Here is a 24,566-nt window from a genome sequence, read left to right as displayed (position 1 = left end):
GTTTTTAAAAAACATTTTACTTTATAAGTGCAAAAAATACACACAAATGAGAATATCAGTACAAAATGAAATGGTATTTTTATATTTCCTCTATATATATATATATACGAATATATATGTATATATATTTTAGATCGTGTCTTTTTCCATTGCTTAACAATTTCGAGCATTGTTTATAATTATTTGTGAGCATAATTTATCATTTCCGTCATCTCATTAACTGGAATGCAAATGATTCACACAAAAAGGGAATGTCGTTATTGGGAATGGGAATCGAAATATAAAATAGCAAAGACTCAATTATATGCAGGTTGTGCGACATATAAATAGCTGCCCTAATTCTGTTTTCATTCAGTTAACGCTTGCAGCTAGTTGTAATTGAACTAACTAGTTTCAAACTAAATAATTAATCGCCCGAGGGCTGAGTGTTTCCGGGCGAACGACATCAACGTATTGCTGTTGGGTTTTCGGCTAGGAAATGAAAGGGAATTAAGTGTTGAGGCTCTGCTGCCACTTAGAGCTCCACATGGGAGCCTTCCTTGTTGATCACCTTGAGTTTCTCCTTCTTCGGTGGCTTGGTGTCTACGGGAATCTGCTCCTCCACAGGCGCCGGTTTCTTTGGCACTGAGCGCTTTGTTGTCTCTGGCTTGGGTGTGCTGCTAGCCGTTGTTGTTGTTGTGGAACTTGTTTCTTTCTTTGTTGCCGGCTTGGGCGTTGTTGTTGTTGTTGTTGTTGTGGTGGCTGGTTTGGTTGTAGTGGTCTTTGGCTTGGCAGTTGTCGTAGTTGTTCTTGTTGTTGTGGTCGTCGTCGTCGTCGTGGGTTTTCTGGTTGTCGTAGTTTGGGGCTTTGGCGTCGTGGTCGTTGTCGTTGTTGTGCTCGTGGTTGTCTTTGGTGCTGCCTTTGGCTTGGGCTTGGCCGTTGTCGGTGGAGCTCCAACAGACGCCTCTAGACCGCCCTCGACGCGCACATTACGCACCTTGACAGTGGGCTGCTTGGCCGCCTTGGGAGACTTGACACGGGCCAAATAGTGATTGAAGGGTGAGCCCAGATACAGATGATCCTGGAACTCGAGCACATGTGACACACCCACAACAGACTTATCAAATCCGTGCAGCGAGCCCACAATATTGCCATTCCAGTCCACACGAACCACAGTGGTGCGCTTGGGTGCCAAGAGCATGGCCATCTCGCCGTGGCCGACAAAGTGCACAAAACGCTGTGAGAACTTATTCGGGTATACGCTGTTGATGTATCGGAATGGCAGCTCGAAGAGCGCAAGCATGCGGGCCAGGAACAAACGGATGGTGGGGAAGCGCGAGAAGAGCGAGAAGCTGGGAGGATGCTCGCTGTCAGCGCTGGACACAATGGGCACCCAAATGCCGTCGGCGTCGGGAGTCAAATTATCGGGCAAGCCAGGCAGACCCTCAACAAAGACTTCACTCTGACCTTTCTTGGGGCCCTTCAGGTAGTACTTTGTCAGACGCATTGCTCCCGTCTCAGACACCACAATGAAGTCTTCATTCGGGCTCAACGCCACACCGTTGGCAAAGAACAGTTCGTCAAGCAGCACTTCGCTCACGTTCTTGGCCCGATTGTATTTGAATAGACTATAAAGAGAAATCATTAGAGAAAGGCGAAGGGTGAGGTGAGCACTAGGTCAAACAGAAACCGGTTTGAGCGGCAGCCGTTCGATTAAATTATTAAATGAACTCACCGTCCAGATGGATTAGCCAATGAGGCAAACATAATATCTTGAATGGTGAAGTCTGAAGAAGAATCGGTCCAGTAGATCTCGCCCTCCTTGCTAACGGTCACTGAATTGAAGACCCTGGCTCGGCGATTGATGCTCTTGCCAGGCAGCTCCTGAGTCGGCGACACCAACAGTTTCTTCTTGTTTGTGGTTAGATCAACTAGCCACAGTCCATAGTAGGCATCGGCGACGATCAGATTATTGCCTTGGGTATCAAATGCCAAGCCCAGCGGGCGACCACACTTGGCCTCCTCAAATATTTCGGCTACCAGAGGATAATAGATCTTAGCGAATATCCTTAATACAATGTCAGAGTACTTACCACAAGGCTCGCCGAATTTGGCTACATGCGTCACATGGTTGGATGTCAGCTTGATGATCTCACCACCATGTAGGCCAGTGTAGATCTCATTGTTGCGCACGACCAGGCACTCCGGGCCATAGATACGGCCCTCCAGCAAACGCTCAGCTCCCTCCAAGTGAAAGTTGGACTCGAGGGCGCCCTTCAGTTCTTTGGGTGGGGCAACACTGCGGAAGAATGTGTTATTAAATATATAAATTAGGCGAGCAGTAGCTTACACGAAATCTTTATAGGGGAAAGTTGTGCGCGGGGGCAGACCCGGGAACAAAATAATAATTAGAAAGAAAATCATGAAATTCATGATTCTCAGACGTATTGACCGCAACAGTCCCATGATTAGGTATATATATAAAGCAACTAGCCCTTTCAACTAACTAAACAAAGTAATTTATAGTAAATGGCAGCACAGGCCAAGAAAAAAAACCAAAATCGACACGACGGCAAAGTTCAAGACGAAAACGCAAAAGTCATCGCACCGGTGTAGTTAAAGCAGGGCTGCAAAGCAAACAATACTTAAGCCGCCTATTAGATATGTGCATGACTAACAAAATAATGATAATTGAAAATTATCATTTCGAGAAAAATTAATTATTTTTTAATGGATTTATTATCAATGCTTTATTTATGACTTGTTTTTAAAATTACTGTACAAGCAATACAAATTCAGCTCCAGTATATTTTCGCTTGCAAAAATATATACTAAATAATCGATTATCGAACACCCTCCACAATGTGAACTAGTTCTCATTGCTGAACCACACAGTAAATTGAGTGCTCTTGTTTTTGTGGACGACGCAGTTGATAATGAGCGACAGTCTGATCAGTAAAGAGGAAGCCTGCAGCATGGAGCAAGATCAAGATCTGGGAGGCAAGCACTACTCTCGCTGCAGCAGCGCGGGCAGCACCCATACACCCAACTCTTCGGCGCACAACTCTGGTAAGCAGTCAGCGCCATCGTCTTCATTGATTGTTTGTTTTTGTTTGTGTTCGCTGCGAGCGTGACGATCAGCTGATAATAATGATGGTGGCATTGAGTTTCCGCTGCCGTTGTTATTTCTGGTATTCATTATCAGCGCCCAGCATTTTATTACACTTGCCTCTATCTTTTCCCGCGCACACAGATGACGATGACGACAGCGGCGATGCACGACACATGGGAGCCACAAACTCGAATTCGAACTCTTCGCTGAGCTACAAGGAGCGCAGACGCTCGGCTCACACTCAGGCGGAGCAGAAGCGTCGGGATGCGATCAAAAAGGGCTACGACAGTCTGCAGGAGCTGGTGCCGCGCTGCCAGCCAAACGACTCGTCTGGCTACAAGCTAAGCAAAGCGCTGATACTGCAGAAGTCCATCGAGTACATTGGCTATCTGAATCAGCAGAAAATCAGACAGGAGGAGGAGAGCGCCGCTCTGCAGAAGGAGGTGACGGCGCTGCGTATCATACAGAATGGCTACGAGACCATGTTGCAACATCAGCAGGCCAATCCGGGCCCCGAAGAGGCGCGTCTCACAGACGAGGCCAAATTTCAAGTGGTCAGCAAAATGCGAGCGAAATAGTCGCACTAGAAATAACCCCGTGACAATCGCTCACTGACTCGTGTTTCACAGTTTCAGGCAATACTGGACGAAATGTTTGAGACATTCCAGAACATACCGATGGATAACTTCAAGCAGCTGACCAGCGGCGTCATACCCTGGCTGGAGGAGCACTGCAAGCCGCACATTTTGCGCAACATTCTCAGCCGGACGCTGCAGCAGATGGCGCAGGAGACGCAAGAGAAGCAGCAACAGGCAATGGATCAGGAAACTGGGGAGGGCTTCAGTTGAATCCCCATTTGTTGTTATTTTGTTCGGTCTTGTTTCTGTTTTTGGTAAATGCTTTCAATTAGTAAATGCGTCATTTAGTTGTAAAAGCGTGCGATATATAGAGGCTAACATTGACTTTTTGGCTTAAGCTTAAAGATTAGATAAATGCTACAATTAGATACGCGAATTGCCTATATATACTTAGCTTAGGGCGTGCCTGCCGCGCGCGTCCAGCAGCTGGCGCACAATCGCTATCTGCTCCGTGGCCTTCAGCAGAGTCAGCAACTGGAGCAGCACATTCAATGTGTACGCCTTGAAGCGAGCCACTTGCTCGTCCACTGCTAGCGCCGTCAGCAGCTGCAGCTCGTACCGCTGCATCCTGTCCGCCGTCCAGACATGACGCGCCTCGTGCTGCAGCTTGAGCACGCCCGCTTGCATGGTGAACAGCAAAGCCTCGTAGAAGTTGTCGTCCTTGAGCTGCGACGCTATCTTGGCACTAGCCAAGAGCACGGCCGGAAGATCGCAACGGAACTCGTGGGCGCGCACAAAGCAGGTGGCCGCCAGTTGACGCACCTGCTCGCACCTGTGGCGCAGCAAACGCCAGCTGAGCCGCCGGAAGCGCTGCAGCAACGGCGTGGACTGCTGCGGCTGGCCAGTGGTGCACAGATGCTCCACCTTGGACAGAAAGCCCAGGAACAGTATAATGGAGGATGTGGCCTTAGTGCCACTGCAGCAGCTCAGCATGTGCTCGCAGGCCTTGGGCAGCTGGCAAGCCAGCTCCTCGTAGTTCATTTCGCTGGGCTCCCATTCCAGCTTCGTGTCGAACTCTGTCGCCTGCCGCTGGCCCAGCAGTTTGCCAAGTGACGCCCCGAAGAGCTGCAGCGCAGCATTCGAAATGGTCCACTCGGTGTGGTCGATGTGCCCAATGGCCACGAGCATGATCTCATTGTAGTACTTGCACATGGCCGGCCGCAGTTCCGTGTCCCGCACCAGCACGCATAGATAATGCAGCGCCAATGCCTCCCAGCGGTCGTGGTTGCTGCTGCCGGCTGCTTCGTCGCTGGAGCTGCCATTGAGCCGCTCCAGTATGCGCTGCACAGCTCGATGCAGCAGTGAGCGCTGCCGCGGATCATCGTTTTTGAGCACATGCAGAAACATTATGGAGAAGCCGGCACCGCGTCGCGTAGTGCTCACCTGACGGCACTCGGAGAGCAGCTCTCGCTCGAGACAATCGTGCAGCAGCTCGAATGCCCGATCCCCGCTAGCAACAGTGCTGGTGATGGCGCGCGTCAGCCGGCCAATGCTCAGGCCAGCTGCCTCGATGGCGCCCTTGTGCCGGCAGCGTGTCAACACGGCCACATTGATGTCCAAGCAGCGCTGCAGTGCCTCACAGTCGGGCATGCCAGCCGGGGCAGAGCGAAGCAGCGCGCAAGCCAGGCTGGTGGCCAAGTCACAGCTTGCCTGCAATGAAGGTGATATATTTAGGAGAATTCTAGAGGACGATTCCAGAGACACCCACCTTCAATGTCAGCCAGAAGCTCATGAGCAAATATTTGCGACACGCCTCGTCATCCTCTTCGGCCACGTAGGCGCTCTCACTGACCAGCAGCTGCAAGCTCTCGTCCATGTCCTGGAAACTGGCGGCTGAGGCCTCCGTCTTCGCCTGCCTCGCATTGGCTAAGTTAAGAAACTTCAGAATGACGTTCAGAATCCTCTCGAGCAGTGGCAAGAGCTCTGCTACATCTGCTTCCAGACTAATCCGACCACCGCTGACCAGCTCGTCCAGAACACAAATGTGGCCAAAGAGATGCCCGCCGTCTGTTTTTGTGGTCTTCAGCGGATCTAGCTGGAACGCATCGAATTTGTGCGTCAATTGCTGTAGATATTGGTCGTAGAGGTTATGGGTCAGCTGGGGATCAGCACCGCTGCGAACCATCAGCTGCGCGTAGAGCGAGACCAGGGAGCACTCATCCACATCGGAGCTGAGGCAGAGCGTCAGGCAACGCTCGTTACACTGCACGCTGTCCACATCGCCCAGTTCGAGCAGAAGCGAAACGGTCAGCTCCAGGGCATCGTCGAAGCCCTGCGGATCGTTAAGGGACTTGAACAGCAGCTGTGCAACGGACTTTGGCTGAAAGACGCCATGATCCAGCAGGAAGGCGCCCAGCTGCTGGTTCTGCTGGGTGCTGCACATCTTGGCGTTCTTGGTGACGCGCGTGCTGTATAGAGATTTGTGCAGGATTTCGAGCATTTTCAGGGCGAATATCTTGGGCTGATATACGTCGCAGGGGATGTCCTGCTCCAGCAGCTCCTGTAGCTGCCGAAAGAAGCGCTTAATGTCGTTGGCCAGTGCGTCGCTGCCAGCGCCTCCATCCGCTCTTAAGGCCCTACTGAAGTGCTTGGCCGTGTGGTTGATAATGTTCGGCATCTTGCCCAGCATTGTGTTGCGGAATTCGGAGCTCTCCACGCCCCGATGACGCTTCATGAAGCTGTAGAAGAAATCCAGGCAATCCTCGACAGCGAAATTGGCGAGATTCTCCACCAGGAACTTAAAGATCAACAACTGCGCCTCTGTCTCAAAGTCGCTGCAATTGGTCAATAATTCTGTGCTGATCTTGAAGAAATGCAGCTTGGATGCCACATAGATCTCCTTGGCGAACATGCTGAATATGAGTATGAGACGCTGCTGCTCGCCGGCCGTCCGAGCCGACTCCGAGCTAGCCAGGAACTCCACAATCTCTGGCTTCGCCTGCAGCAGCTGAAAGAGAGCATCTCGTTGCTGTATGCGCAGAAACCACTGCGAGTAAAAGTTTTTAATCTCCGCTATGTTGCCATTGACCAGCAGCTCCACAGCTAGATCGAGCAGAGCGGCCGAGCGCTGGCTGCTCAGGCTCTTCACTGGATACTGGCTGGCCGCACGCAGACCCTTGTAGCTCAGACTCAAGCGCAGGCCAGCAAAGAACTCCGACTCGTTGTGCCCGCTTGCAGCCAGCAGCTGTGGCAGCCCATGGGAGTTGAGTATGCCGCTCAGCAGGTAGTATTTGTTGCGATTTGTCCACGGCCAGAACTCCACGATGAGGCGAAAGTAGGCAAAGGCGCGCCTTTGCTGTTTGCAGCAGTGGTTGAACAGCGTCAACGTTTCCTCCCGCGAGCCCACCTGACTCTGACGCTGCAGGCAGTGATAGAAATGCTCCAGCTGCAGCCTCAGAAGCTGTAGCTTCGTAAACTTCTTCACCAGTAAATTAGTGGCCTTCAATATATGCACCAGACTGCTGTTATTATGCTGCAGTGCCGCAATGATGGCGTCCATGCACTTGGCCTCAATCAGCTGGGCATCCAGTCGCGACCAATGATTGGTCAGCAGAACCGCCTGCAGCATGAGAAACGCCTGCGGCTGATCATACGAGAGACGCTCGGGCAGATTAGCGAAATGCTCGTCCTCCAGCTCATATTTGTGGACGATGTGATAATAGACGCGGAAATTGACGTTAAGCGCAGCCTGATTAATGCTGAGTGACTCCGATTGGTTGGCCTCCTCGAAAATTTGGGCCGCGAGCTGGTCGGCCACCTCCTTGGGCAGGCCGTCGCCTAGGGACTGTGGGTGGGGGTAAAACGCAGTCAATACACAAAAATAAGTTATTTAAACCGGCAGAGCAACTTACCTGCAGATAGGAAAGACAGTCATTGTGGCTTTTAGATTTTGTCTCGCCCTTGGGTATTGCTGCAGCCATTGTTATACAGGACCCGCCTGGCTAACGAAGCGGTTGGACCAAACTAATAAATAAATTAAACAAAACTCTTATACATTCCGACTACACGTGCAGAGTCATCGTTGGTTATTTATCGATAACAGCGATGAGTACTCTTCGAAATAGGCATTTACCCGCTTACTGGCATGCGGTCTCACTGACATAGTGCTTCAGTTCAAGATGGCGAACGATGCGAGCAAGCTATTGCTATCTTCAAACCAAGAAAAAACCAGTCATTATACGTAAATAAACATGATTCAAGGTGAAATTTGTATATTTTTCACTAACCACAACCTTTTGCTTCCACAGCTACCTGAAGGAATTCCGCGTGGAACAGTGTCAATCGTTCCTGCAGCACAAATGTAACCAGCATCGCCCTTTCGTTTGCTTTAATTGGCATTTTCAAAATCAGCGTCGTCGGCGACCCGTGCGTAAACGCGATGGCACATTTAACTACAGCGCTGATAATTACTGCACCAAATATGATGAAACAACTGGAATCTGTCCTGAGGGCGATGAGTGAGTATTAACGCTGCACAGAGTGTGACGTCTGGCTGGGTGAACTGTGAAGACGCCAACGCGAACAATCAACGACGTAGTATTTTTTCATTTCCTCTTTGCGCTCAATTTTCTTTGCAATGTGTGTGTATCTCTTGGCTTCGTGTTTACAAACAAAAACTTTTCGTTGGAGTGTGGAGGCGAATCAGCGTATCATCGACTAGCTAAAAGTGAAATTAAATAGTCACTATTTCTATATCTGCCAGTGTCTGTGTATGTGTTTGTGCGTAATCTAATAACACCCTAAGCAGAGGTCAATGCTAACGGCCGCCCATAGAATGCAAAAGTGAAAGTGATTTAGGCGATATAGCTGCTCGAGCTCGGAAATTCTAATCGGCAAGTGCCTCGACTGAGGGTTGTTGCTCTCGCACACACTCTCAAGTGCGCAGCGACAGTTATAGCTGCTACAAGTGTGTGCGTCATTGTTTTTATTGCGTTTTGCTTTTGCGCGTTTTTCCTTCAGTTTATTTTGGTTTTCCCCCGGCGGCGGCATCATAGTATGTAGTAAAAGCAGTACTGGTAGCTTCAAATGTACAGTTATATTGGGCAGAGCTTTCCCGCAAAGCTTTGAGCAACGAACGTTGAGCACAAAGCAAGAGAGAGCGAGTAATAGTAAAATAATACGCAATTTCGTTTTCTGCAATAACAGAAACAACAATCCTGACCCTGACTTGTATTGTGAATATACATGTGTGTGTGGGTGCGTGTGTGTGTATGTAGGTGGGTGCTGATTCACCCAATTGCTACTATAACTGTTGGTTGGGGATGAACGGCTGCGTCGCTATTTTTAGCCTGTGGCTCAGTCCTTCTGTGCGTCACTTAACGATTCTCCCTCCATTATTTTTCGCACAGATGCCCATTCCTTCACCGCACAGCCGGCGACACAGAGCGTCGGTATCATTTACGCTACTACAAGACATGCATGTGCGTCCACGACACAGACAGCCGTGGATACTGTGTGAAAAATGGTGTGCACTGCGCTTTTGCGCATGGCATACAAGATCAGCGTCCTCCAGTATATGATATCAAAGAGCTGGAGACACTGCAAAATTCGGATATAACGTTGGACGGCACCAATGCACAAAATGCGCTCGATAAGGAACGGAATCTAATGAACGAGGATCCCAAATGGCAAGACACCAACTTTGTGCTGGCCAACTACAAAACCGAGCAGTGCAAGCGTCCGCCTCGCCTATGTCGGCAGGGCTATGCCTGTCCACAGTACCACAACAGCAAGGATAAACGTCGCTCGCCCAGAAAGTACAAATACAGGTGAGTCTGCGTCGCTAATCGTAGCTAAACACTTTTATTACCATTTCGCATTGCCTTCGCAGATCAACTCCATGCCCCAATGTCAAGCACGGCGAGGAGTGGGGCGAGCCGGGCAACTGTGAGGCCGGTGACAATTGCCAGTACTGTCACACTCGCACCGAACAGCAATTTCATCCGGAAATCTACAAGTCCACAAAATGCAACGATGTACAACAGGCTGGCTACTGTCCGCGCAGCGTCTTCTGTGCTTTTGCACACGTGGAACGTAAGTAGAGCAGACATTGTCCGAATTCTTATATTGATGAGGCTCTGTAGAGTTAAGACGCTGTTTTCCACAACCATAGCGGGCGGTTAGTGTACTAGTGTATATTAGTCTAGTCTATATAGATTAGGTTCATTTGTTACCTACATACGTATTTTGGTTGATATTGTTTAATTGTTTACTTGTCTTTTACTCACTTTCACACATTGATCACACACATTGTGTAAAACCCTCAAAATTAAATGCAATCAATGCAACAATCGAATGCGCTTTGCTGCTTGAATCCATATTCCCCCACCTCAAGCTTATCTGGTCAACGAGCAGAAGATGCGTGATCAAGAAATTGCTTTGAGTGAACTCATTTCCAATGGCTTGTCCGGTTTGAAAGTGCAGGATGAGGTGTCTAATGGCAAGCTGTCGACAGGACTGCTCCAGCTGAGCAATAATGTACGTATTATCAAATCAAAGCAAATCAGAAATCTGTGTGATTGATCTACCAATACATTTATTTTGTTGTGTATATACATATGTGTGTGCGTCCAGCATTTTGCTAACACTCTAACCCCACTCCACTCGATCATCAGCTAATCCCAGCTAACAGCATCTAATCGCCAGTCATTGAGAAATATGTCCCGCTCTCATTTTGTTTCTTCGTTTCTCTTTGTTTGATTCTCTATTTCGTAGTTATTAAATATTGATGGTAATAATACAACCAACAAAATGTTGGTAGATGCTTTGGAAAATACAACTAATTCCAGCAAAATCTTAAATATATCACTACCACTGGACAGCCATCGTGAGTAATATATACTTTACATTTTTGCATTGTTTTCAACAATGGTTGTGGACAAATTGACAGCGCATAAGAACAAAATAAATATTAAAAATTAAAAAAAAAAAAATCATATACCATTTACACTAACTGAAACCAAACTAACGCATTTTCTTTCTGAAAACTATTCCAAGCAGCCTGTACATTGGACGATCCACGCGAGAACTCGCTATCAGCAAGTGTGGTTAACAATAGTTTATTAACACGTTCCTCGGCGCCAATTAACATTCCTAATACAACACTAAGTAACTCTATTAACGGTGAGTCACTGTCGACAAGTTAACAAGTCTGCACGATGCTAATTTCACTTATACACTCTCCGCAATATAGACTTCAATTCAGGTGGCTTTGCCGTCAACATTCCCAGCAGCTCGCTCACCTATAGCCCAACAAATCATGCCAATCTTTTCAATGTGTATGGCGCATCCAATAAGCTAAGCAATTCCCTTTCGGCCGCCACGCAAAATGATAGCAATAGCCTATTTTTTCCATCGCGCATCATATCGCCTGGATTTGGCGACGGATTATCTATAAGTCCATCAGTTAGAATATCAGAATTGAATACCATAAGGGATGACATCAACAGCAGCTCCGTGGGCAACAATTTGTTTGAGAACACGTTGAATACGGCGAAGAATGCATTCAGTTTGCAATCTCTGCAGTCCCAAAATAATACCGATTTGGGTCGCATGACCAACGAGTTACTTACAAAGAATGCGCAAATCCAAAAGTTATCCGGACGTCTCGAGGAGCTCATGTGCAAGCTGCAGATAGCCGAAATGCATCGCGACAAAGCCAAACAGGATGCACTGGAGTGGAAGGACCGCCACGATCTAGTGCAGAGGCAACTCAATTTGCCTGGCGAATTGCGAGATCTATCTATACAAAAGCTTAAGCAATTGCAGGTAAGTTGCTTGCGTGAAATTCCAAATACTCGACAACAACAATACTTACAACAACAATGAACAATTTTTAGTCGAAACTGCGCACGGATTTGGAGGAGGTAGACAAAGTATTATACTTGGAGAACGCCAAGAAATGCATGAAATGTGAGGAAAACAATCGCACCGTTACGCTGGAGCCCTGCAATCATCTGTCCATTTGCAATACGTGCGCTGGCTCTGTTACCGAGTGCCCCTATTGTCAGGTGCGGGTAATCACAACGCACACATAGAATTTGTTTCAACCGTTCCAGGACTATAAGTGAATAGCTGCCGTGTCCAGTTGGTGTAAAGTCTGGTCTCAGTGACAATGGGCGAGGGCAACAGAATACTTTAATCGTAAGCAGAAAGTTGATTGACTAGCAAAGGCAGAGCTTACACATATGCTTACATATTATTTATATTTATCTATATGCAAATTAATTATCTTGGATATTAGCAATTACTAGGCACAAAATATGTAATTCGTTTAGCAAGCTGCTATGCATTTGAAGTTTACTAATCGTCGAAATACCGCTACTGAAAACTTCTCTAATTCATGTTTTATATATACATAATTTTTTTTTAATTTTTGGTTTGTTTGCCATTTTTAGTTTTGTGTTTGTTTAGTCGTCTTGTTTATATATGCAACGTGTATATAAACAAATTTCTAATTTTCATTTAGTCCATGACATTTTATTTTGTACGGAAAGCATTTCCACTTTTATATCTGTATTCGAAATTTGCTAAACATGCAGTCACTATTGACCAGTTAATTAAGAAAATAAAACCATATACTTCTATATGATATACATGTAAACAAACGCTCATATAATATGTGACGTAACAGTTTTTTGACGCCGCTTAAATTTAAAAGAAAGAAACGATTAACTAACAACAAATGAAGAACCACCAGTGATTTTTATAAACCAATTGTCTAACAACTTATATTTGTAATTTTTTTTAGATATGTTCAAATGAAATGTAATCAAATTGAAAATGTCGTATTTAAGAGATCTCTAGGCAAGGTTCGAATTTTAGCGTCTTTCATCAAAGATCTTTGAATGACAAAATTCAAAGCAAATTTTGCAAGGACGCACAAAATAATGATAATTGTAGAAACATCCACGATAGTATTAAATCTATCTTTGACATTTGATCAGTTTGGACCGGTTGTCAGGCCACATTATACTGCTATGTGAAAAAGAAGAAGAAAACAAAAAACTCCTTTATTTCTGGTATTTAGCCAGCAACAAATATGAAAACTGTTTCTGCATCAAATTATCTATAGATAATAATTAATAATTAAAATGAACACATTAACATTTTTTAATAATTTGTATTTGGTGTATTTCAATTTTATACTCTACTAGGTTACTATGTGATTTTGTTAGTGCTTTAAGTACGTTTTTTTTTTATTTTTTTGGTAATTTGTATTTAATATATTTTTGTTTTCACTTTTAAATTGAATGAAAAGCTTCCATTGAAAGGCAGGTCAAAAATCAAATGATAAACAATTTGTCAAAGTTTAAAATATATATTGATATTGATATTGGCCAATATTTACTGTACAAGAATATTAAATACAAAATATTTACAAAACAAAAGAAAATGAAGTGTGTGATGCTAAAGATATAACAATAAATGTAACTCCAGACAGCGAATTCAGTCTATGATAAATGTTAACCGAATCTAATCTAAACCCGTCTTCAGCATATTTTTCGCGAATACAAAAAGTTAATTTAATAATGTAGCTTATGACAAAGTTGAGCATATATATTTAATATAATGAACTCTAACGTATTATTAGGTATTTAACTAATGGAAAACAAGTTGATCACTTAGGGCATAAAACTGGACCTATCTATCTAAGTATGAATTTCACATGCAGAAACTTAGGCATTTATTGAAATTAGTAATACAAACATAAACACTCAAAAGATAATCAAGATGAATACAGTTATATACACATGTGGAAATATATATATATATATATAAAATAATAAATATATATTTTGTAGCGAACTAGCTAAGCAGCGCAAAGGCTTTTGTGTGTATGTAGTAGCCAAAAATTAATTAACTAAACAATAATTAAATGTGCATGTTATTGTGTGTGTTGCAATTAAATGCTTTAAAATTATTACTGCGCTACACAAGCAAAAGTAAATCCAAAGCAAATACAAAAACAAAACACATCAAATATGAATACAAAAAGGGAAAGACAATTGTTAGAACATTTGAAGACAAGCAGGAACCACAAAGAAAAACATAATTACAAATTGGTTTTATAATGGAGCTGTTGAGTGTTTAACTCGAATGATTGCTTCAACTTGAAGCTTCTTTGAAATAAACCCCCTAACTCTGACTTTTTGGGCACAACGTATTTATAGCAATAAACACAAATCTTCTGAAGAAGCACAAACATCGCATTACTTACTAGCCAAGCAATTAACAACTCACACATCTGAATCTTTTCATGACAACTCAACAATACAAATCAAATAACTAATTAACTGAGACATATACACGCAATGTATGGGAAATGTATGTATATTTTGTATACGCTACTGTAAGAGTGATCTTTATGTGATTTTGAAACTACTTGAATATGTGATCCAGAAATATATTAAAAAACAAAAATATAAAAAAAACAAAAAACAAAAAAATACAAAAAAAAAAAAAATATTAAAACTTATGAATGAACAAAAATATATGAATATACATTTATGAAAGCTCTCGCCAGCAGCAGCAGCTAATGAATTGTTACCAACTAAACTGAACTTGATGTACAACAATATAAATAAACAAAATAAATAAAGCTCCAGCTCCATTTAGAAACAATAATAAAACACACGAACGAACACACACACACACACAAACACTTCTACATTGAGCGTTCGCCAGGCAAAAAAAAAAAAAAAAAACGAGTTGATAAAAAATTATGAAATTTAACTTAAAAAAAAAAAAAAAACAAAAATAAATGTCTAAAATATCAAATGTACTTCTAGTTAGACTTAGGGTTCTATAAAAAATAACAAATTAAATAATTAATAATAAACAGACAAAGTGAAAAAGTCAAGATTCTAAAATGCAATTATGTAGAATTAGTGTAATAATGAAATGTTTGCTACTAGTTGTTTCATAGTTAATACACATAACAAATTATTTAAATGATACTGTAACTAAAGGTTTAAACTCTATTGAGAGACAGACAGATAGAGAGGGAGTCAGATAGGGAAGGAAACATGAATTTGAAAGCAACAAACCCAGAAAACATTGAACACCGATAAGGAATTAACAGTTAACCTTGCAACTGAAAAGTACTGTCATATTATGATCAAATGAAATCAACTATATATTTATATATATATAGCAATAGGAATTGTAAAACAGCCCACAATACAAAGTAACAAATGGAAACAAGCAATTGATTATATTATTTAATATGAAATGTGTCAACTAATAAACTCTTAACAACAAAAATACCATTTACTAGCAATTTTTACACAATACCAGTATGCTGAACTATTGTTACAATTTAGACAGCTCTACATAAGTGAACCTTTTTACATAGGCTATATAATTTATATAAGAAATTTATAGAATATCTCTGAATATATTTATGTTGCAGTTGCAGTTGCATAACTCTCTCGTACAAACTAATTAAAATTGACACAGAACTTATGATTGATAACAATTGAAGCAGCAACTAATATACTCTATTCACTCGGGGAACGAGTGCTCGTTATGGTTCGTGTCCAGGCTAAGCAAATGGTATGCCGAATCATACATAATTTTTGTTTAGGATTTACCTATACTTGAAGCCATTTCCGTTCCAACAGACAATTAACGTAAATCGCTCAACTAAAGGTTTATACTTTTTTTTTGTTTTTTGTTTTTTTTTTTGTTTTTTTTTTGGGTGAATAGCAACGTTATCTAAGCACACTAAAAACCATTTCCGATCGCAGTTACGTTCTTCTGTTGCCCGCACAGGCACATGTTGTAGTTAAGCAGAGTTATTAACTAAAGAATATTCTTAATACATATACACACGCATATAACTATATATGAATAGAGGGAGGGAGAGAGAGTTGAAGAGAGCAAATCAATGTTTATATTTAAACGTATTTCTACGTCAAACAATAGACTCGACTGCATTTCGAGGTAAACCAAATCAATTGTGTAATATGAACTAATTAACCAATTAACTGATTGAATATGAAAACAATTGTACGTGTATTCACAATATCCATTATTGACAACCAACTTGTGTAGTAATTTAGTTAACTATCTGCAAATATGTAACAAATAACAAATTGTTTTGAGCCAACAGGCAGGCAAATAAGACTCCGCTCTTCTGTTGGCCCACGAGTACTACTTATGTATACTATGCAATAACAAATTGATAAATACACTATAAGCATATGAGCATACAAGAAGCATATATGCATAGATACACATATATATATGAATGATTATACATGTATATAAATATATAGATATACTGATTAATAAAAGTGTGTTTAAAGGATCTGTGTGCGCGTTTTATTGTGCAGAGAGCGGAGGGTCTGCCGTTTGCAGACTTGAAACACGGCGAACGGAGACGACGACGAGCAGACAAAAGCCAAGGCGCTTGTGGTTCCCATGCGTGATTTCAATCTGCCCAACAACAGCAACACCAATAGCAGCACACCAACACACACACACACACACATACACATACAGAGGCCGAGTGAAAAGGGCAATATAAAAAGGCAAAGGCTGAACAACAACGGCAGAAACTCGTAAGAATTTTAAAATGCACGATAATCGTTCAGTGATAGCTAAGCAAGCCGACAATGCCCCGCATCGCCGCACCGTTACCCCCGCCAACGCATTCGCTGCCAACTGACAACGGTGCCTGGCTGCCACTTTAACCTGAGCCCTCTTGCTCGCTCCCTCTCTCTCGCTCTTGCTCACTCTCTATGCGCCAGAGACGTGGTCCAGGGAGCCAGTTTGGAAACAAGGTAGGCTTCAACTGCTGTTGCCGCTGCCGCTGCTGCTGCTGCCTGCTCCTGCTGCTGCTGTGGCTGCCGTTGCTGCGATATCGCCGCGTTCGCGCGTTAAACACAAGCGCAACAATTTTTATTCTGTCAGCGAACGCGTGCCTGTATTTGTGTGGTCCCGGACTCAAACTGGACTGTGCCTGTGCCTCTGTCTCTGACTCTGATTCTGGCTGTGGCTGTGGACGTCGCTTTGGGTCCTGCTGCCTGCTGCCTGTCGACTGATGATCTTGCGTGGAGATCTCACGCGCATGCGCATGCGCCTTGCCATGCATTCATTCGGGCATATTAGTTGCCCGATCCATTTGGGCCACAATCGTTTGCGTACTGCCCGACTGGCGTATAAATAGTTTTTATGAGCGCAAAAGTGTTGCCATTTTTCATGTTGGGCTAAACGGCTGCAGCCCCAGTCGCTCCCCGATTCCCGCCGCCAACTATTTTTAGACCCAACATTTGCGACAAGAGCATCAGCAACAGCATCGGCATCGGCATCAGCTTGAGCTTGAGCTTTAGCATCAGGCTTCCATGTTCATGTTCGGCCGTGTTTCGCACGCTGCACGCTACACGCATTTCCACTCGAAACTTGTTTTGTTGTTGTTGTTGTTGTTGTTGCCCGACGAACGACAGACCGCACGAACGCCCGCCCGCCCGCACATCCCGCCGTGATTTGTAACACGATACGTTTTGCCGCCGCTGTTGGCTGTTGCCTGTTGTTGGATGCTGCTTGGCTTGTGTGCTGGCCATGGGGATACGTAAGAAGAAACAACAACAACAACAACTACTACAATAACAAAAGCAAAAACAATAACCATAAGCCGGGAACTGAGCTCTTCGCTGCCTGCTTGCTTCTAATGCATTTTTCTGCTCTTTTGCATTGCTGTCTGCTTGGCTTGGCCGAGCCGGCGAGCAACAGCTCATTAGGCATTTTTAATTTGACAATGCGCGCAATTTATGTGGGAATTTCATGGCGCGCACTTTGAGTCATCGAAACGAAAGACTTAGGCAACGAACTTGCCGTGCTAACTTTGTCTTTGCTCGCTCCTCGCCTGCTTCCCGCTGACTGCTGCCCGTTGCCTGCTGGGTGCTGGGTGCTGGATTCTGCCCGGGCAAGGCGAAATCAATTTTCAATTTGCTCCACGTTGCAGCAGCCGCCTCGGGGCCCTGCCAGAAGCATCGCAGATCAAAGCGAAAGACAAGAACGAAACAAACCCAAAAAAACAACAACAACAACAGGACTAAACTACAAAAAAAATATCTATTTAACTGGCACAGGCGTTGACGTTGACGTTGACTTTGACTTTAGCTTTGGCTTCAACTTAACGAAGTGTGGCCGCCCTGCCCCGCCCCGCCCCCGTTGGCTGGATCGAGCCAGCATTCCGTTTGCGGTTTTTGTGGCTAACGCGCCACGAGCGGCACATAACTAAAACAACAAAAGCGACAGCGCAATGGCATTTCGAAATTGAAAACTTCAGAAAAATGGCAATTTTCTAACTCCTTCGTCTGGGTGTGGAGCTCTATGGAGCTCTGTGTCGCTCTGTGTAGGTGCTGGCTGATGGCTGGCTGGCTGGCTATGATGGGTGCTACGTTGCCGGTCATCAACTTTCCATAATCGGTGCGCAGACAACAAACAACTTGAGCTCTGCGCTGACTGACCGACCGAACGAACGCCCGCCCGCCCGTTGGGTCGACAACAACAACAACAAGAACAACACGAAGAAGAAGAACAACAACAACAGCAACAAGCGCCACTTTGCTGTCAATTCAAAATGATAATGCAAACAAATATTAACCCACTCCAAGTGGACGCATGTGGCTGCCGTCTCATGGCACTTTCTGACAGCCCAGCGACACTCGAGTCGACATCGACGTCGACGTCGACCTGCCTGCGACTGTGGGAATGTGCCACGGTCTCCATGCCACCGCGGCTTAAATGCTTTTCCAGGCCATAATGACTTTTAATTTTTATGGCACTGGCTGCCGAGGATGCCGCAGCCGCTGCCGCTGCTGCTGCCACTGCTGCTGCTGCCACTGCTGCTGCTGCCAATGCCAGTGTCGATGTTGGATGCAGCAGCGCGAAGCTTAAGTCACATATAATTCAAGTCCATCAACGCATGCGCTTCGTCGCCGCCGCGGCTCGGCACGCCATGATACACATTTAAATACTCGCCTGTTTGCCATCGGTCGCCGTCAGCACTTGAGAGCGCATCAGTGCGCATGGCCAGGGCGCGGCAGGAGGAGGCGCTGTGGATGAGTCTGAAGATGAATATGGAACTGGAGAGGGATGCTTGAAAGGGCAACAGAGGCTCATCGTTGTTTAATATTTTAAGTAAGTGCTGCCACTTGGCTTCACTGGCGTTGATCTCCCCTGCTTCTTCTACTCCTTCTCCATTCTCTTCTCAATGCACAGGGCATATAAACAATAAATCGCAGAATTCAAAATTTGATTTCATGATAATCATGCAAATTTTATATTGGGAAATATTTTGAAATTGGGAAATTTGTAAAATTACTATTTACGCAATTCTAATTAACATTCAATAATATTTTGTGAGCAGTTACACTGTCAATAGAGGCTAATGAAAACTTGATTAGATTCATTGCTGGATATACCAAAAATATTATTAAAGCCATACTACGAGCTCGTGCCACAGTCGTTAAGACTGTGCGAAATCCCACAGCATTAATGTGTAAATAAAAATCCCAAGGCATTATATACATAAACCTAATTAACACCCCCGATAAGCAAATATGATTTGATTGTTAACCGATTCTGCTGAAACATCATAGTCAATAATATTTGACCCACACTTGGCAAAATTGAGATGTGCAAATTCTGTTTAATCAGAGCTTAATTATTTATTTAAAGAGCAGCTGTGAAATAGATTACTGTTTATTTTAGTGAGTGTGAGCAGCTAAAGAATAAACAGTGACTAAACTAAGTGAGTGGCTGACTTGCAATATGTGTGTACTCGAAATAGACATTAAATTCCTGGAACTTAACATTCCCTACCAAATTAGCTAACAATGAAGTGCAAATTTCGTAAGCTTACATAAAAATTTAAATAAAATGGGCAACTAGTAATGTAATTTATTCAATGTAACAATGAGGTATTGCCAACCAACGAATTACAGCTCAACTCAAAAATAATAGTATATATAAATAATAATTTATATTTTAAATATTTTTGAAATATATTTTCCAGACTTTCATTAGCAAAACTTTAATGAAAGAAAAAATGTATTTTCTTTTTAATCTTACTACGAGAATACAAACTAAATAAATAATAATAAATGTTGTCTACATTTATATAGGTCAGGAATCTTTCAAACTGCCCTCGTTCTTAATATACTTCAAGCATAACTCGCGTCGCACGATTAGCAAACAAAAAATTCTCTAAGTATATATGGCAGGCCTGTGCTATTCACGTTTTCTATTTAAAGCTAACTTCGCAGTTTTCAAAAAACAACAAAATTGATTTAACAACAAAATAAAACTTAGCAATTAATTGGATAATAAAGTATCATTAAAGAGAACTATAAATAATATTTAAAATTATGAATGAATAATATATACTAATAAAAAATAATTTCTATTGTAAAATTTAAAAAAAGCAACTTTGTATAAAATGAACAAATATTACTTAACAAATTGCCCTTTGTTGTTGTTTCGCTCTGAGTATGGTTGATTAGCCACCTTTGCACGCGCAAAGGTGTGTGGCGCTGTGTGGGCGTTTCGAGGCAGACGGCAAATGTCGAAGCATTTTTGTGGTCAGTCCGGGCGAACAGTTTGCCAAATACGCGCCACATGTGGCATTTGTCGCACTGCTCTGCCAGCACTCCATGCGCTCCAGTTGATCTCTCTCCATGGACCGTTCAGTCGAAGCTGCTGTTTAACCGCATCGATTGCTGCCAGCTGATAGCACAATAGGGCTCAGAGCATAATGATAACTATGCCGCTTACGACTTCTTGACTCTCTCTCGCCCTCTCTCTCTCTCTCTTATATTTCGCCGTCTTGTCTGTCTCTCTCTCTCTCTCTCTCTCTGTCGCTCTCTGTTTTGCACTCGCTCTCTGGTGCCGGCCAGGATCAAAAGGCGCGCAGTTGACAAATGTTTGTACACACACGCAGCACATTGAGAATGCGCACGGCCTGAGATCTGGAACTGCGACTGCGTGTGTGTGTATGTGTGTGTGTGTATGTCCGCCCGTGTCTGCGACCCTTGTTGTAAATGTTTATGTTTCGAGTTGGTAGGTTACATGCCCACACGGCCCCTGCCGACCGATCGCCAGCCCCTTGGCAGCAACTCCTTGGGCCAAGCCAGGGGCCAGGCATTCAGTGGCCGCTTTGTTGTCACCTACTGGTAGCAAATTCCTTGGAAAGCTGCGGTCGCTGCCATTTGCCTAATTTCTTCTCTAGCTCTGCGAGACAATTCCCCAATGGCCGTTTACTCAGATTTATGTGAATTAAACAGCCTACGAGTCCGCTCCTCCCTGGTAGCCGTAAATGTCAACATCCATTAGAGACCTTAAACCGTTAGTGGCATTTGTCGCACGCTATGACGCCGCTGCTGCTGCTGCTGCCTCTGCTGCTGCTGCTGCTGCCAGTTACCAATTGCCAGTCACCGATCACAGACAGCGGCAGCAGTCACAACAGCAGTCGCAGCATGATTGAGTGGCCGCTTCTCGGAACTGATACGAATTCGGTATTTGTTACTGTTGCCGCTGCTGTTCTCGCTGTTGTTGTTGTTGCTGTTGCTGTTGTTGTTGTTTTGGTTACCTTCGGCAAACCTGCAGACAATTCCAATATGTCGCCACAGCATCAAACCTTTCGGGGTTTTTTCACTTAGCTTCTTAAACGCACGTGCGCCCACATTGACATTATTGATCATTAACACTATAAATACTATTTAGTATGAATTAGATATTCGTTTATGAGCCCAATATCGACGTCATGGCAAACCGGTTTGTGTGCTGGCCATCAACTATTAATTATGTGGCGATAAACGTTATAAGCAAATAACGTAAGCGTATGACGTATAGACCATATCAAAATGAATATACCCCAAACAACAGAAATGCAAATCCGAATCATACGCAGCAGCCTCATAAACATTTGATTGGGCACAACGAAAACGATATGCCCTCTTTATAAATTAACTGGCTATTCAGATAGATAACAAATGCTTTGCTGATTTTTTTTTTTTTTTCAGTTTTCTCAATTCAGCGTTGGTTTTAGTACAATAAAATCATAAAATAAAAACTAATAATTAATTATAAAAAATTATAAATTAAATATAAATAAAATTAGAAAATAAAGAAAATAATATTTAATGTATTTTTTATAAAAAGGTAATTTATATGTATTAAAAGGATTTAAACTTTAAATTAAATCTTACAAATAAAAAATAGATACAATATTTACATTTACAAGATGTGGCAATAAAACGTATTTTTATACCATTATAATTGTTTTATAATATTTATATTTCTATAAAAAAAAAGAAAAATTAAATCAAGTTTGTATATTTTGAATCATAAAAATTTATTATTTATAATTTTTAAATTTTCTTCAAATAAACGGAATTTATAAATCTTTATATATTTATATATATTTATTTATTGTGGTTGCGAAGTGGTTTATAATTGAAGCCAAATAGTCTTATCTATAGCCTAAAGGGTATAATAATAACAATAATTTTTGATAGATTTAAGCTGTAGCGAAATAAATTAATTATTGATTTTTCATATAATAAGATTAATAAAGTGAACAAAAACAATAATTATGCAAACTCTCTAACAACTTTCAAATGTTAAACAGCAATATTTTAAGTGTTAAACAAAATATGCAAAATCTCTTTTATAGAAGCTGATGTCGATTCCTGGAGGAAATCAAAAATCGTCTAGTTATTTTTTTTCAATTAAATATAATAATTTGCAGCAATAAAAAGTTGGCTCAGTCAAGATAGAAATCAACAATAACAATGAGAACAAAGCTCTTTATTAACAAATTAACATTTCAGCCGATACTCGTATTATATGATCCGCCGCAGCTCCTATATTGTGGAGTCTGGCAAGTTTTTTCTCATAATCATGTTGCCCTGCACTTTCAATGGGCATCAGAAATACAAGTTTCATATCGAAGTTTTATGATCGAAGCACCCAAAACAAAAAAGAGCAAATCAAAAGCCATAGCTCCGCTGCAGCTCCAGCTCCAGCTCCAGCTCCAGCCAGGCCGTGGCGTTGGTGGGAATGGGCTTGGGTATTGGTATGGGTTATGGGTATGGCTAAGGGCATGGGAAGCTGTGCAGCGCACAGCCAGAGAGCCGCAGAGACGCGAAGGCAGTGGGAGAAGGAGAGGGAGAGGCAGCCAGCAGCCATGTTAACAACTTCCATTAAAAGAAATTAAAAGCAGACAACGCCGTTGGATGCTAACGCAGCAACAGCAACAGCAACAGCAGCAGCAGCAGAAAATGGCGTTCCATGGCTTGGCTGCTGGCGTCTTTGCCTCTTGCTCTGACTGTGGCTCTGTCTCTGGCTCTGACTGTGGCGCTGCCTCAGCCTCTTTCCAATCGCAACAATGCACAACGACGACGACGACGACGACGAATGGCCTAAGCATTTCCGGTTTTCTATTGGAATTTAGACGCAGCATCTTCGGCTGCACCAGCTTGGATGTTTGCCGCCAAGTGCGGCTCTTGGCCTGGCCCGAACAGCATTGCAACAAAGCAACATTAAAAGTCAATTTCGATTTATAACTTACATTAAAAGCTGTCCATTAATATTAACATAACAGCTATGCCCAAAATCTAATTACAAACTAATCTCTAGCTCTTTATCTCTCTTTGTCTGTCTCTCTCTTTCTCTCGCATATGTGTTGTATTGTTTGGTAAATATGTATTAACGATCGCAAAAACGCGATCTCCACACTGATCAACATTATTAACTGCGCTTAGCTCTCATCTCGGCGTTCATCTCAGTTACTTGGCTCAGACACCGTCTCAGAAGACGCCGTTGCTGCCATTTATTCATGCTCATTAAGTTTTTGGCATCCAGCGATCGTAGCGATCGTTGCCTCGTCTGGGCAACCGCTGCGGCGCTGGTTCACGGCGTGTTCATTCACAAATGAGCGCCTAAAGCAGCTCCGCCCCACAGTACACACACACACCTACATTTATATACATGTAGAGACTCAACGAGGCACGCACACCAGCGCACATAATGAGCCGACGCACACAGACAAGCCAGAAATTTATGTGGCAGGCACATAGACAACACACACACGCACACATGCTGTAAGAGCAAAAGAGTGAGAGAGAGAGCGCGCGAGAGGAGCTGGGTGTATGTGTGTACGTGTGTATATATGTATAAACGCTCCACTGGCCTCTGTTGGCTGCTGCTGGCTCAGCTTCTTGGGTCTGGAGAGCGGCACTGCTGCTACCACCGCCTCCGCCTCCGTCGCCTCTGACTCTGCCTCCGCTGTAGCCGCTGGCTCAGCTTCTTCATCTTTAATTTGGTTCCGTGTATCTTGTTGATGGCGTTTTGCTTTTGCTTATATCTTTGCCGCCAACTGAATTGAATTCTTTTTTATTTCACTTTATATTGAAATTATGCTACGCTTTGCATTTGCATTATGCGCGCTTGCCATACAAACATACACACACACAGACTGAGCAGCCAAGAGACTCTTAACATTTACATTGTAACTGCTGTCACAGGTGCTCCTGCTGCTCCTGCTAAGACAAAGTCCAAAAGACCATGGGTAATCCCCCATTGGCCAACTCGATAGAAGGCCACTTCTGCATCGGCATTATCTCTGCTAAAATCGCACTCTGATCACATACCGAGTGTCAATTTGAAAGGCAAACAGCGCAAGCGTGTTCGCGCTTTACAAGTGCCAGTGTCAACACTGTTGACAAGGCGGGGGTGAGACATTAACACACACACACACACACACACACGCACGCACAGCTTGACGGACTGAAGGGCAAAGTTGAGCGCAAGGTGTTGGATGGCTG

At 43.4% G+C, this 24,566-nt stretch overlaps 4 protein-coding genes across 6 annotated transcripts; 2 read left to right on the top strand and 2 right to left on the bottom strand.

Moving 5' to 3' along the window:
* Nucleotides 1-53: 53 nt before the first annotated feature.
* Nucleotides 54-2,707, bottom strand: Hmu (adipocyte plasma membrane-associated protein hemomucin). Its single transcript, XM_018018797.2, has 4 exons — nucleotides 2,330-2,707; nucleotides 2,073-2,278; nucleotides 1,715-2,015; nucleotides 54-1,607 (listed from the first exon to the last, which is right to left on the bottom strand). The coding sequence occupies exons 1-4, from the start codon at nucleotides 2,443-2,445 to the stop codon at nucleotides 515-517; spliced, it is 1,716 nt and encodes a 571-aa protein (XP_017874286.1). The 5' UTR covers nucleotides 2,446-2,707; the 3' UTR covers nucleotides 54-514.
* Nucleotides 2,708-2,847: 140 nt separating this feature from the next.
* Nucleotides 2,848-4,025, top strand: bigmax (helix-loop-helix-leucine zipper transcription factor bigmax). Its single transcript, XM_018018799.2, has 3 exons — nucleotides 2,848-3,048; nucleotides 3,233-3,645; nucleotides 3,721-4,025. Exons 1-3 carry the CDS (start codon nucleotides 2,916-2,918, stop codon nucleotides 3,937-3,939), a joined length of 765 nt encoding a protein of 254 aa, XP_017874288.1. The 5' UTR covers nucleotides 2,848-2,915; the 3' UTR covers nucleotides 3,940-4,025.
* Nucleotides 3,998-7,939, bottom strand: LOC108621474 (uncharacterized). 2 transcript variants are annotated; one of them, XM_089462841.1, is made up of 4 exons: nucleotides 7,802-7,939; nucleotides 7,581-7,692; nucleotides 5,438-7,513; nucleotides 3,998-5,379 (listed from the first exon to the last, which is right to left on the bottom strand). In XM_089462841.1, exons 2-4 carry the CDS (start codon nucleotides 7,647-7,649, stop codon nucleotides 4,120-4,122), a joined length of 3,405 nt encoding a protein of 1,134 aa, XP_089318967.1. In that variant the 5' UTR covers nucleotides 7,650-7,692; nucleotides 7,802-7,939; the 3' UTR covers nucleotides 3,998-4,119. The 2 variants fall into 2 exon arrangements, with proteins under 2 accessions (XP_089318967.1, XP_017874280.1); XM_018018791.2 differs by lacking the exon at nucleotides 7,802-7,939 and having other exon boundaries at nucleotides 7,581-7,779.
* unk (RING finger protein unk) lies at nucleotides 7,769-16,042 on the top strand. 2 transcript variants are annotated; one of them, XM_018018792.2, is made up of 9 exons: nucleotides 7,769-7,909; nucleotides 7,977-8,186; nucleotides 9,078-9,497; nucleotides 9,560-9,762; nucleotides 10,064-10,206; nucleotides 10,444-10,555; nucleotides 10,729-10,851; nucleotides 10,922-11,496; nucleotides 11,568-16,042. In XM_018018792.2, the coding sequence occupies exons 1-9, from the start codon at nucleotides 7,848-7,850 to the stop codon at nucleotides 11,763-11,765; spliced, it is 2,046 nt and encodes a 681-aa protein (XP_017874281.1). In that variant the 5' UTR covers nucleotides 7,769-7,847; the 3' UTR covers nucleotides 11,766-16,042. The 2 variants fall into 2 exon arrangements, with proteins under 2 accessions (XP_017874281.1, XP_017874284.1); XM_018018795.2 differs by lacking the exons at nucleotides 10,064-10,206; nucleotides 10,444-10,555.
* Nucleotides 16,043-24,566: the final 8,524 nt, after the last annotated feature.

This window comes from Drosophila arizonae, chromosome 2, assembly GCF_054131065.1.
Source record: "Drosophila arizonae isolate 15081-1271.41 chromosome 2, UAZ_ARI_1.0, whole genome shotgun sequence".
NCBI classification, from domain to species: Eukaryota; Metazoa; Arthropoda; class Insecta; order Diptera; family Drosophilidae; genus Drosophila; species Drosophila arizonae.
Note: the sequence above shows the minus strand (reverse complement) of the source record. Positions and strands in the feature narration are given on the sequence as shown.

Coding starts and splice junctions, on each gene's coding strand:
- bigmax (XM_018018799.2), top strand. CDS start 2,916: ATGAGCGACAGTCTGATCAGTAAAGAGGAAGCCTGCAGCATGGAGCAA. Junction 3,049..3,232: donor CTCTTCGGCGCACAACTCTG/GTAAGCAGTCAG, acceptor CCGCGCACACAG/ATGACGATGACGACAGCGGC. Junction 3,646..3,720: donor ACGAGGCCAAATTTCAAGTG/GTCAGCAAAATG, acceptor CGTGTTTCACAG/TTTCAGGCAATACTGGACGA.
- Hmu (XM_018018797.2), bottom strand. CDS start 2,445: ATGGGACTGTTGCGGTCAATACGTCTGAGAATCATGAATTTCATGATT. Junction 2,016..2,072: donor CAAATTCGGCGAGCCTTGTG/GTAAGTACTCTG, acceptor ATCCTCTGGTAG/CCGAAATATTTGAGGAGGCC. Junction 1,608..1,714: donor TTGGCTAATCCATCTGGACG/GTGAGTTCATTT, acceptor TTCTCTTTATAG/TCTATTCAAATACAATCGGG.
- unk (XM_018018792.2), top strand. CDS start 7,848: ATGGCGAACGATGCGAGCAAGCTATTGCTATCTTCAAACCAAGAAAAA. Junction 8,187..9,077: donor ATCTGTCCTGAGGGCGATGA/GTGAGTATTAAC, acceptor TTTTTCGCACAG/ATGCCCATTCCTTCACCGCA. Junction 10,556..10,728: donor ACTACCACTGGACAGCCATC/GTGAGTAATATA, acceptor TATTCCAAGCAG/CCTGTACATTGGACGATCCA.
- LOC108621474 (XM_089462841.1), bottom strand. CDS start 7,649: ATGGCTGCAGCAATACCCAAGGGCGAGACAAAATCTAAAAGCCACAAT. Junction 7,514..7,580: donor ACTGTCTTTCCTATCTGCAG/GTAAGTTGCTCT, acceptor CCCCACCCACAG/TCCCTAGGCGACGGCCTGCC. Junction 5,380..5,437: donor GCTTCTGGCTGACATTGAAG/GTGGGTGTCTCT, acceptor CCTTCATTGCAG/GCAAGCTGTGACTTGGCCAC.